The sequence below is a fragment of the Tachysurus fulvidraco genome, chromosome 1, assembly GCF_022655615.1.
Source record: "Tachysurus fulvidraco isolate hzauxx_2018 chromosome 1, HZAU_PFXX_2.0, whole genome shotgun sequence".
NCBI lineage: Eukaryota > Metazoa > Chordata > Actinopteri > Siluriformes > Bagridae > Tachysurus > Tachysurus fulvidraco.
In genome coordinates, this window is record NC_062518.1 from 48,477,586 (window position 1) to 48,490,688 (window position 13,103).

The 13,103-nt window shown below is 38.0% G+C and overlaps 2 protein-coding genes across 6 annotated transcripts in view; both read left to right on the forward strand.

Moving 5' to 3' along the window:
* The window catches only part of LOC113635030 (C-C motif chemokine 18-like), a 59,391-nt gene extending 59,083 nt beyond the window's left edge, over nucleotides 1–308 (forward strand). The window contains exon 3 of the mRNA XM_047815509.1: nucleotides 72–308. Within this exon, the coding sequence (XP_047671465.1) occupies nucleotides 72–159 (88 nt within the window). The 3' untranslated portion in view covers nucleotides 160–308. The remainder of the gene's footprint in view (nucleotides 1–71) is intronic.
* Nucleotides 309–1,596: 1,288 nt separating this feature from the next.
* On the forward strand, nucleotides 1,597–12,881 carry LOC113635018 (zinc finger protein OZF-like). Of its 5 annotated transcripts, XM_047815496.1 has the most exons (4): nucleotides 6,265–6,420; nucleotides 7,894–8,037; nucleotides 9,020–9,087; nucleotides 11,526–12,881. In XM_047815496.1, the coding sequence occupies exons 2-4, from the start codon at nucleotides 8,006–8,008 to the stop codon at nucleotides 12,551–12,553; spliced, it is 1,128 nt and encodes a 375-aa protein (XP_047671452.1). In that variant the 5' UTR covers nucleotides 6,265–6,420; nucleotides 7,894–8,005; the 3' UTR covers nucleotides 12,554–12,881. The 5 variants fall into 5 exon arrangements, with proteins under 5 accessions (XP_026990046.1, XP_047671458.1, XP_047671463.1 ...); XM_047815502.1 differs by lacking the exons at nucleotides 6,265–6,420; nucleotides 7,894–8,037; nucleotides 9,020–9,087; nucleotides 11,526–12,881 and adding exons at nucleotides 1,598–1,814; nucleotides 2,469–2,530; nucleotides 3,141–4,363; XM_047815507.1 differs by lacking the exons at nucleotides 6,265–6,420; nucleotides 7,894–8,037; nucleotides 9,020–9,087 and adding exons at nucleotides 2,102–2,530; nucleotides 3,141–4,135 and having other exon boundaries at nucleotides 11,684–12,881.
* The last annotated feature ends 222 nt before the right edge of the window (nucleotides 12,882–13,103 follow it).

The window sequence follows — 13,103 nt, forward strand, 5'->3', positions numbered from 1 at the left end:
AACCAACAAAAAAAAAACATTTTACTTTATTTCACGGTTCTACACTGACCCGAATCTTCTTTCCTCTGCAGTTTGACCACAAAGAAGGGTTTTCGCATGTGTGCAGACCCTGAGGTGGACTGGGTGCAGCGCCTCATCAAAATGAAAAAATCAGCCTAGACTCTGATGACTTTTTAGAATGCTTCGTTTTATCTACAGTCAATTTGCTATTGAGTTTATTTACTTACCCTTCGTCTATCTTTTCTATATTTTCAGTCTATTTTATGTTCTGCACCAATAAAAGGCATATTTAAAACTGATTAGGGACATTTTCTGTTTTCTAATTTAAAAAAAAAACATTACTTACTTAACATATAAAGCAGTTTAATGTTTTGTGTAACATGATTAAGCTTTTGGCTTTATTTTCTATTCAGCACAAATATTACTTAACATATGTTTTGTGTAACATGATTAAGCTTTTGGCTTTATTTTCTATTCAGCACAAATATTACTTAACATATGTTTTGTGTAACATGATTAAGCTTTTGGCTTTATTTTCTATTCAGCACAAATAAAAGACACGATCGTTACTCATGGCATGGTGGTTATTTTTTTTATTAATTCGGAATAACTGTTCACATTGTCACATATCAACTTAAATCTACTGCACATAACATCTACTGAAATCTACTGCACGTAACCTTGTTATTTATCCGTTCGCTGCGCAGTCTTCATTTGAACAGTGCTCTGAATGTACTGTGAAATATCACAGAAAGTCCTACATCATAAAATGTCATTTGTTATGTCAGTCAGCTGTATGATCTGGTCTTCATCAGCAATCATTTGAAGACTTTGACAGGAAGGAATTAGTGTTGAGTCTGAGGTGAACTCAGAGACTGACATGAATTACATTTCCCAGTGTCACCCAAATGAGGATGAGGTTCACTTCCCAGTCTGGTTTCTCTAAAGGTTTCTTCCTCGTATCATCTCAGATTTTCCTCGCCGCCATCAACCCTTCGCTTGCTCATTAGAGATAAATGTTAGAGATAAATAGTAACTTAATTTTAAACTTTCTATGTTTCTATATTTCTTTAAAGCTGCTTTGAGACAAAGCACCATACAAATAAATTGATTTGAAATTGAAATAACCTTGGGGCACAATGCAGGGGATACCCTGATCAGGGTGCCATTCATGACAGGGCATTACACACACACACACACACACACACACACACACACACACACACACACACACACACACACACACACACACACACACATTCAAACACTATGAACAATTCAGAGATGCCAATCAGCCTTCATGGAAAAAGTTTGTAGGGGAAACCCACCGTAACACCAAGAGAAAACCCTCAAAACTAGCAACTAAGCCACAGCCTCCTACACAACAAATTGAAGTAAATAAACTGCAGCAGTGGTAAATGATTAAAGGATGACATGAATAATCCAGAAGGAGGTATCACAATGATTTACAGAAGGACAGTTTAACACTCTTAACGACCGTAACAGGGACATGCGTGTAGACGTCTTTACCTACAATGCAAACCAGTAGGTGGCAGTGAAACATCTTTGGTCAGTGAAATCATCTCAAATAGATGAAGAACTGCAGTATTTTCCTCGTTGGAGAGCAGGATAAATATATTTACCCAAGCTAACCATCACCACATGGACTTTACATATATTTTTGGCTAGTATTATTTGTTTATTTGAGTTGAAGAAATAATCCTACCAAAAATAATGGTGGTGATTGAAGGTGGATAAATGTGTTTTGTTTTAGATTTTGTTTTACATTCGGATCACTGAATGAAGATTAATCAGTAAGTATACAAATGGTTTGGATCAGTTAACCTCATCTTCTGAATGAGTGAATGAATGAATGAATAAATAAATAAAATGCTTACTAAAACTGCCAGACACAGGAACAGTTTCTTTCCCCAGGCAATCACCCTGATCAACAACTCACCAAAATGATATATTATATTATATATTCACTGCTTCTTATCATAAGTGCTGCATTATCAGGACTGTCAATCATCACATCATCTGTATATTACACACTTCTGCTGCTGTATATTGTACAAAAAGTATAATATTGCACAATATTGTTATTTACATTCCCACAACGTTATGTACATAACTGATCGTTCATATTCCATATTCATATTTTATATATTTTTTTCATTCTATATTCAAATTTTATACTCATCCTGGCTATATCGTATCCCATCGTCTGCACTATTGAGAGTCACAAACAGCTGGAACCAAATTCCTTGTGTGTGTCAACACACTTGGCCAATAAATCTGATTCGGATTCTGATTCTGATTCTGATCTAACAAACCTTCTGTTACATGTATGCATGGGATGTAGATTAGCCACAACAATGAAAACAGATGGTTCTCGATGGTATTTAGTTTCTGGTGAAGATTCTGCCTCTAAAACGTACATAAATCTAATGTCCTCTTCTTTGTAGTAGATCCTTCTTAATGGTCTACGGTCTGTTAAACCAAGCAGAATTACTGAGGAAATGTTTTTGTAAGTACAATGGTCTATATATTTTTATGGCGCTGGTCAAGGTTGGGTTTGTGTGGGTAACGTGCCTGATCAACTTCTTTACTAATCGGCCAACATCGGTGAACCGATATGAAAGGAGTAGTCATACAAAAGCTATCTTATTTAATGACTTCCCATAAAAGTAAAAAAAAAAAAAAGTGATGGTGTCTTCAGCCCAGGTTAGATATACTGGTGTCAAACCAATCTCCGGAGCCAGACCCGGGTGTGGTGTCCACAGGTGATAGTATACAAATCCTAGGTTATAAAGGCAGCACTAAGAAGCTATAGGTGGAAGCATGTTTGTCCTTGCTATAGGGAAGCTTTCAAGATGAAGAAAGAAACCTTCCAAATAATGGTCACTGAAGGCTATCATTATTCACTTGAGAAGTTTAGAAAAGACAGAAGGGTTTGGTACATTTGGTAGTTACAAAAGCTCAGTGAAGGGATTTAGACCTTCAGGTAGCAACAATGATTTATATGGTTCCATGAGCCCTGATTGGTTAAAATAGTTTTCTCATTTTGTTATCAACATTGCATGTCTTAGGGCAATAAGGTTTGTGTTTTTCTTATTTTTTTGTTTTTCTCTCCCCAGGAATTGACAATACCATGATGCCCATAAAAGACTTCAGTATTCAGCAGACAGCTTCTATTCTCTGTACTATGACCAATGAAGTAGGAATGCAGACCGAGCTTCACCACTGCTCGGACTGTGGGAAGCGCTTTTCTCATCGGAGTATGCTTCAAAGACACCGACGCGTTCACACGGGAGAGAAGCCGTATGACTGCTCATATTGTGGGAAGAGTTTTTCACAGCTGATCACTCTCCAACTTCACCAGCGCATTCACACAGGAGAGAAGCCATATGACTGTGCTAAGTGTGGAAAGCGTTTTGCTCGGCTGAGTAATTTCCAGCAACATCAACGAGTTCACACAGGAGAAAAACCATTTATGTGTGTATTGTGTGGGGCAAAGTTTACTCACAAGGGCAATCTCAAAACACACCAGCGCATTCATACAGGGGAGAAGCCCTATCACTGCTTACATTGTGGAAAGAGATTTGCTGATATTAGTAATTTTCTACAGCATGAACGAACTCACACAGGAGAGAAGTCATTTCACTGCTCGCAATGCGGAAAGAGTTTTAACCTCCTGCGTAATCTCCAACAGCACCAGCGCATTCACACTGGAGAAAAACCCTATCACTGCTCACAGTGTGGGAAGAGTTTTAATCATAACAGGTCCCTCCAGCGTCACCAGAGCATTCACACTGGAGAGAAACCGTATCACTGCTCAAGGTGTGGGAAAAGTTTTAATAGGGAGTGTAATTTCCAAACTCATCAGCGCATTCACACTGGAGAAAAACCTTATAGCTGTTCACATTGTGGAAAACGTTTTAACCAAAGAAGCGCACTCAAAGCACATCAGCGCATTCACACGGGGGAAAAACCGTTTCAGTGTTCGCAGTGTGGGAAGAGTTTTAATCAGAAGGATACACTAAGACATCACCAGCGCATTCACACGGGAGAGAAACCGTATCACTGTTCAAAATGTGGAAGGAGTTTTACCCACCCGAGTACTCTCCAAAGACACCAGCGCATTCACACGAAGGATAATTCCCATCATTACTGACTAAAATGTTTTGCACAACTGATTAAACTTCCAGTTTCAACACTGCATTCACACTGGGGGAATAAACCAAACAAACAAACAAAAAAAAGACACAAATGTGCCAAGAGAGTCATTTTTGTGTTAACTGTGTAAACTGTAGGTATTTGTCTTGCTTCCCAATAAACATTTATAATACCGTTATTAGTACTAACCCTGTATTCTCACTTTTTACCATGGAAGAAAGCTCTGAGACTAACTATCACAAAGACACTTTTCAAAAGAGTAGCAGCATTAAGAGTCTAACACACTGCATACAAACATTGACCACTTTCTTACAGTGTCTCCTGTAAGACAGGAAAAATGGCAAAGCATTCATTAACTAAAAACTAAATCTTATAATTGTTACCACTTCAAAGATTTTGCTACCAGAGACAAAACCTTTATCCTTTAAACAAACTACTACACTCAGGGATCACAAATTCTCCAAACAAATGGAGCAGGTGGAATGAAGCCTTAGATAAATACAAACTATGTAGAACCATATATATATATTAGTACGTAGTAAAGGGAAACAAATGTTTTTACCCAGCAATGTAGACCAGTAGGTGGGAGCAAAGTGTGCTTTTTGGTGTTTCTTGTACGTTTTAATGTCTCTTGTAATTCCATCCGTCCTGTGTCTCTGGTCCATCTCTGAACTTTTCTATGAATATATTTCCCATAGTAGGCTAGATACTTGATATAGTATTAGCATAGTAGTATAGTAGTAGCATAGATAATTGATACACAATTTTAATGACAAAGAAATTCAACACAAATAAAAAAGGGCATCCCAAAAGTGCATATCCCATTTTGTAACCTCTGTTAAAAGTAGTTTATTGTAGTGACTGTTAGATGATTAAATGCATGTTTTTAAAGGTTCTCAGCCTTTGAGCAGCAGATCAACTCTGCTTCCACAAGAAAGCTGTAAAAATAACCTCATAAGTAAAGGCATCTGGTGCACCTTGTGCTATCACCATCTATGCTCAAATGAAGAAAAAGCTTCTCTCGCTCAGACTGTGGGAAGAGTTTTACTTGCTAGAGCGCTCTCTAAATCCACCACAGAGAGAAGCTGTATCACCTCTCACAGGGTGGGAAGAGTTTTAATCGAAAGGATGCTTTAAGACATTGTGTTTGTTGAGTTCAAGTGAATTGTGTAAACAATTGTGTGTGTAGTAATTAGCCTTGCTTTCCATTTACTAAATTGCAGCTCTTCACTTTAGAGTTTTTTTTTTTTGGAAACATACAATTAATTATATTAGGTTTGCGACAGTGTCTCGGTCTGCACTTTCTGCCAGGAGACTTAAGACATTTTTATAATCAAAGCTATAAAATACATAATTGCTGGCATTCCATTAGCCAAATTTGGTTATAAAATAGTACCATTTTTGTATAGAACCTAACCCTAGGTCTAATATAACTTGTAGATCACATGGTATCTACTGGAGACATCATTAGGACATCATTACTCATCCAGATCCATGCTGCTAGGTTACTTTGATCATATTTAATGATGCCTTTAATGGTTAACAATGGTCATTTGCAGTGGAAACCATTAGAATTTCTGTGATGATGTCCATGTCACCATGTGTGTAGTGTCTGGTTTATTACTGTGACATTCACAGTCTAGTAAGTAAGTAAGTCAGTAAGTAAGCAAGCAAGCAAGTAAGTAAGTAAGTAAGTAAGTAAGTAAGTAAGTAAGTAAGTTTGTAAATAAATAAATAGATAGATAGATAGATAGATAGATAGATAGATAGATAGATAGATAGATAGATAGATAGATAGATAGATAGATAGATAGATAAATGTATTATCTTCTATTCCAGCCTTCTTCAAGATAGTATATCCCTTCATGTAAACGTTTAACAGGGTGTAAAGCTATAGAAAGAATTAATAAGTAATCTTGTTCCTGTTGGAAACAAAACAAAGCAAAAATACCACAGAAACCAGACATTTCAGGTAGTGTAACATCAATATACACATATATTGTATAGATGTAACACATACTGTATAACACCATTCCATAGTTATGGAACAGAATATCTATATTCTGTTATTCTATATTCTATAGGGCAATTTGAGTTGGATGGTGTTACAGTAGGTGGCGGTAAAACACTTTTCAGCTCTGAAAGCACAGAACAAGAAGCTGTTCTATGTTTACATCTATGTGGCGACGGTTGAAATCGGTTTCTTTTTAAATAAAAAGCCGTTAAGATTTAAATCTACAGGTAAGCGACATTGTGTCTCTGAGCTGCTCGGGATCCGTTACAAGATCTCTGACTGGATTCTAATTAGATCTCTGCTTCATCTTTAATAGTGTCTACAGAAATACTAAGGAGAATAGGGATTTATTTTTTTGACTTTAATATTTCTTTAGTTTACCTCAGCTGACATTATCCTCATCGTCTAAGCGTTATTTCTGAATATGAATGATCATAGTGTTGACTTTATTTTACCATTGACCTGGGAAACACGAAGTAAAGGGACTTATTACTCAGTAATCTGTAAATATAAACGCATAACTCTGTTGATGACGCCTTCCTCTTAGGTATTGTTGCTAGGCAGTTATCTGTGACGTATATGAGTTATTATTTGTCTCCTAAAACGATAGTATAATCTAAAGATAGTAAGTGCTGTTGTTTCCTTCTGCTGCTGAGTCCTCAGTTGACTTTGAGAATTTTTTGGTCATCAGCTGTAGAGGTCTTTCTTGCCTTACCAGTCCCTTTATGTCCAATTAAAGTTTTATTTGCATAATGTTTAATGTAAAGACTTATTACTATTGAGCAAACCAGAGATGATGGTGGCAAGCAGAAAAACCCACTGAGATGTACCAGCTCCAGTCAGACTGCGATACTAAAAAGGAGATGTGAACTCCATGTGGTCTTTTGCATCTATATAACATCTGTTTGACTGTATATTTATAATCACACCCTCCAGTGTCACTCATATGAGGATGAGGTTCACCTTGAGTCTGGTTCCTCTCAAGGTTTCTTCCTTTACCATCTAAGGGAGTTTTTCCTTGCCACTACTGCCCGAGTCACCTCAGACTTGCTCATTGGGGATGTATACATACACATTGTGAACTAAGTCTATATAATATTAATCTTGAATTTTGCATTCTATTAATCTTTCTATTATTCTTTATATTTACATTTTGTTCTATGTTTATGTTCTGTAAAGCTGCTTTGAGACAATTGTCAATTTTACAATTTTGTCAATTGTAAAAAGCGCTATACAAATAAACTTGACTTGAATTCAATTGAATTGATGAAATTAGAAAGCATCTCCGAGACGAACCAGACTCCGAAAGGATCCCAGCCTCATCTGGGTGAAGCTAGATAGTGTGATCGTTGTCAAAAAAGTTTAATTGTGTAGTGTGGAATTTTTTTTTTCTAGTTTAAACATTAAGTTTATTTTGTTTGCATTTACATTTATGCCGTTATCCAGAGCGAACTAGATTTACAGTATCTCACAGAAGTAAATACACCCCTCACATTTATTATAACTTTTCATTTGACAACACCGAAGAAAAGACACTGTGCTACAATGTACAGTACAAGTAGTGAGTGTACAGCTTGTATAACAGTGTAAATTTGCTGTCACCTCAAAATAACAACACACAGCCATTAATGTCTAAACCACTGGCCACAAAAGTGAGCCATCTACCTGATATTTTCCACAACAGTCTCTTGTATCCCCAGGTTCTCCCCGTGGACCATCTTCAGCAGCATTGCGCAGCCTCCATTTGATACAACTCCAACCAGAAGTAGGGCATCACGGTGGATCGGGCAATACTAATATCCCAGGCGAACCATGTGCAGTAAGAGAGAGAAAGAGATTATTAGGTATGCTTTTAGTCACATGATGGTTAAGGACAATGTACATTGTGTGCAGAGTGCAAGCAGGGACTCTATGACTAGCTATCAGCATTGTCAGCATAGCTAAAAAGGAGATCCAGAAGGAGATGCAGACAGGAGAGCTTCCTGGGACATATTGTAGTCAGCCACTGCATTATCAACAAATCTGAGAAAGAAACATCAGCCTATCCTTTCACAGAAGGCTCTGCCCCCTGCTGTAGCCTTTAATACTTGAGGCACCAACGATATTATGTACTGTTTGATCAAAGTAGGTGTGGTGTTAATAAAAGACCAAAAGTTTGTTCAGGTACTGCGCAGTGAGACCATTCAGTGCTTTGTAGGTCAGTAGTAGTATTTTATAACCACTGCACACTTTAGGAGCTGCTGCTGTGTGGATAAGATAGGAGTTATGTGTCATATCTTCTGCTTCTAGTTACAGTAGGACTAGCTCCTACGTTCTGGACTAACTGGTGATTGTGTATGCCCCTACAATACGGCATCGCAATAATCCAGCCTAGAGTTTGAACTAGTGTTTCTACATCATGTAATCACATCATATTTCTTATCTTAGCAATATCTCTTAGATAAATGAAAGCAACCATAGTAATATCATCTACATAAGCTTCAAATGAGAGACCAGAGTCAGTAATCACACCAAGGTCTTTTATTACTAAACATGATGTAACAGAAAGACCATCCAGAGTTACTCAGGAATCAGAAAGCTTACTCCTGGCTGCATGTGGCCCTAGAATAAGCACTTCTGTCTGTCAGAGTTAAGCAGGAGAAAGTTAGTTAGCATCCACTGTCTAATGTTCTTTACACATTTCTCAGTTTTATTAATCAGGTGTCTGTCTAGATTTGCTGAAACACGTGACGGTTTACATTCTAATTTTCCAGTTGTCTGTTTTTAAGGTGCTGTTTACATTCTAATTTTCCAGTTGTCTGTTTTTTTATGTGATGTTTATACCAGGGTGCTAGCTTTTTCCCTTAACGGCAACCCTCCTCATCTGCCAGTTAGGCGAAGCAAGTGTACTGTAGGTAACTGTATCCTGGAGGACTTACTTCTTTTAATGCCACATACTCATTTAGTTTAATTCATGTTTCTGTTAAATACATACTCAATATTTTTGAACTTAGATCATGACTCATTGCAGTTAGCAGATGGTCAGTTTAGGCAAGGCAAGGCAAGTTTATTTGTATAGCACATTTCATACACAGAGGTCATTCAAAGTGCTTTACATAGAAATTAGAAAACAGTTTATAAAAGAGAAAAAATATATATATGAAAAATAAGAAACACGATAAAATCATAACAAAAACAAATAACAATTAAAGAAAATAAATGTGATTTTAATAAAAACAATTTAAAACATGTTAAAAAGAATAAAACAGAAGTAAAAGTGATTTGGATAAAAAGTGCAGTCAGTGTGAAGCAGCACAGTCAGTGTGAAGCAGCACAGTCAGTGTGAAGCAGCACAGTCAGTGTGAAGCAGCACAGTCAGTGTGAAGTAGCACAGTCAGTGTGAAGCAGCACAGTCAGTGTGAAGCAGCACAGTCAGTGTGAAGCAGCACAGTCAGTGTGAAGCAGCACAGTCAGTGTGAAGCAGCACAGTCAGTGTGAAGCAGCACAGTCAGTGTGAAGTAGTGTCGGAACTCAGAGCCGGTCTCCAAGTCGACACATCACAGGGTGATCTCTTCTCTTAGGCCTTTAGTTAAATTTCACTGTTAACTCTATAATTACTACAAAAATACTGAGAAAACTCCTCAGACCTGGATGAGAATGAGCAAACTTCTTTATTATGGTCAATCAGCCAACAAATTATAATTTTCCAAATTCAAAGTAACAAATTGCCAAATTCAAAGTAACAAATTGCCAAATTAAAAGTAACAAATTGCCAAATTCAAAGTAACAAATGAAAACCCCCAAAAAGAGCATGTCATGCAAAATCAATCAAGAAAAACAAGAACTCTCGCGACGTCCTTGCAAAAATAAAAACCACCCACCTTGACCCGCGGACACGGGCACGCGCCCGCGTGCGCGCACACGCGCCCCCACACACACACACACACCTTCGCCCCCGAAGAACCAAAAAAAACCTCAGATATCTTCTCAATATATACCCTGGCGCTCCTAGGAGCCCAGGTGCCATATCACCTTATTTACCAAAATCATCTCCTATGTTTTCTAAATACACTGACCCAATTTCCCCTTATTTCCCATTACCTTTCACCCATATGCCCATTTATGGATTTTCCTCCCCTTATTTTTCATGACCTCAGACTAAACACCTGGGCCTTCTTCAGTCTGCACAACAAGTTTATGAGCACCACATGCCCATATATGGATTTTCCTTCCTTTAGTTCTCAGGGCCTAGGTCTGTGGACCACTGTTTTTTTCATTCTACATAACATGTTATTGCTATGGACCAAGGTCTGAGAACCATGGTGTTCTTCATTTTCCATAACAATTTATGAGCTAAGGTCTGGGAACAATGGTATTTTCCCTTCTACATAACAAGTTGTTATTACAAATGTGCTCAGACTGACTAGGCCTAACAGCCCCGAATCTGGTTGCAATAAACATCTTTGGCCTACAACATCACCTACATATGTCTTATGACAGCAATTGTAATATTTTGCAAGGCCTAATACTTTACTTTGGTTATAGTATTGTAAGGAATAATATTTTAATTATTTCTACTAAGATTTTTTCCAACATTAGCACAGTCAGGGTGAAGCAGCACAGTCAGTGTGAAGCAGCACAGTCAGTGTGAAGTAGCACAGTCAGTGTGAAGTAGCACAGTCAGTGTGAAGCAGCACAGTCAGTGTGAAGCAGCACAGTCAGTGTGAAGCAGCACAGTCAGTGTGAAGCAGCACAGTCAGTGTGAAGTAGCACAGTCAGTGTGAAGTAGCACAGTCAGTGTGAAGCAGCACAGTCAGTGTGAAGTAGCACAGTCAGTGTGAAGCAGCACAGTCAGTGTGAAGCAGCACAGTGCTCATTCAGTAAATGCAGAGTTAAACAGATGTGTTTTTAATCTTGATTTAAAAGTGTCTACTGTTAAAGCACATCTGATCTCTTCTGGAAGCTGATTCCAGCTATAGGTGGCGTAATAACTAAATGCTGACACACCTTGTTTTGAGTGAACCCTTGGTATCTCTAACTGACCTGATCCTAATGATCTGAGTAGTCTGTTTGGTTTATAATCAATTAGCATATCTGTAATGTATTTCGGTCCTAAGCCATGAAGTGATTTATAAACGAGTTTAGCCTTCTTATCTCCTCTCTGGCTTTGGAGCTAGGCCTGTTTTGAAACTAGGTGTGAATATAATGAACACCATTCTGTCCTAACTAAGCTCCCTGGTTCTCCCTGGTTAATAATGGTCCAAACAAGTCAAAGTGTTTAGAAGATGTCTCTGAATGTTTCGATTCTTATTTGATTCTTATTTTGATTTTATATATATTTTTTTCTTCTTAGACAAACACAAAACCATCATGTCCACAAGAGATTCCAGTAACCCTCAAAAGACTTCCAGTACACTGGAAACTACAACCAGTTCTTCACATATGAAGAAAGATTGTCACACTTGCTCAGACTGTGAAAAGACTTTAACTTCCCAGAGTAAACTCCAAATTCACCAGCGCATTCACACAGGGGAGAAACCTTATCGCTGCTCACATTGTGGGAAGAGGTTTATCTGCAAGAGTGCTCTTCGAAGACACCAGCGCATACACACAGGGGAGAAGCCGTATCACTGCTCACAGTGTGGCAAAAGTTTTAACTGCAGGAGTACTCTCCGAAGACACCAGCACATTCACACAGGAGAAAAGCCGTATAACTGCTTGCATTGTGAGAAGAGTTTTACTCGGCTGAGTATTTTACGTGAACACCAACGAATTCACACAGGAGAGAAACCCTTTATCTGCTTACAGTGTGGAAGAAGTTTTTCTCAGCGCGGTAATCTCAAAACACACCAACGACTTCACACGGGAGAGAAGCCGTATCACTGTTCCGAGTGCGGGGAGAGCTTTAAACACAAAACGTCTCTCCAGGAGCACCAGACTATTCACTCCGGAGAGAGACTCTATTATTGCTCGCACTGCGGGAAGAGTTTTAATCGAGAGAGTCATTTCCAAATCCACCAGCATGTTCACACCGGACAGAAGCCGTATCAGTGTTCGCACTGTGGAAAGAGTTTTGCTCGACCAACTACTCTAAGAAACCACCAACACATTCACACCGGACAAAAACCATATCAGTGTTCGCATTGTGGAAAGAGCTTTACTCAGCCGAGCACTCTCCAAAACCACCAGCGCATTCACACAGGACAGAAGCCATATCACTGTACACAGTGTGGAAAGAATTTTAGTCTCTCAAATGCTCTCCGAAGACACCAGCGTATTCATACAGGAGAGAAGCCATATCACTGCTCAGATTGTGGAAAGAGTTTCAATCAAAGAAGTCACCTCCGAACACACCAGCGCATTCACAGGCTCACAGTGTAGGGGAAGCTTTACGTTTACAGCATTTGACAGAAGCTCTTACCCAGAGCGACTTATAGCTTGTTATAGCTTATTTTATATAACTGAGAGAGAATGGTCAATTTGTTGTGGCCCATATGACATTTCAACAACCCTCTTTAGTAATAACTGATTCATGGACCAGTGTCTTTTAATATCCCATGTTTATAACTCAGTAGTGGCTTATGCTAGCTAGCTAAGGTAAGTATTATCTATTAAATTGTAAATGAATAAAAAAATGGTTGTGAAACTTGGAAGCAAGTAACAATGAATTAAATGGTTTTATATTGAATAATAAATGTATATAATATGAGATTTTTTTATGGCACTTTATTTCATAATGGCATAATTACTGTTTATCCAGTACATTTTAGCCCATGTTTTTTTTTTTAGCTTACATTCTTCATAGACACAGAATGGACAATAAAACTCAAATACTGTTTTTGCTGCATCGATTTATTTATTTATTTATTTTTTATTCTGGCCTTGGAAAAGAAAGCAGCGTTTATACAAATTAAACTGTAAAAAAAAAAAC

Coding starts and splice junctions, on each gene's coding strand:
- LOC113635018 (XM_047815507.1), top strand. CDS start 3,155: ATGATGCCCATAAAAGACTTCAGTATTCAGCAGACAGCTTCTATTCTC. Junction 4,136..11,683: donor ACCCGAGTACTCTCCAAAGA/CACCAGCGCATT, acceptor AAACTCCAAATT/CACCAGCGCATTCACACAGG.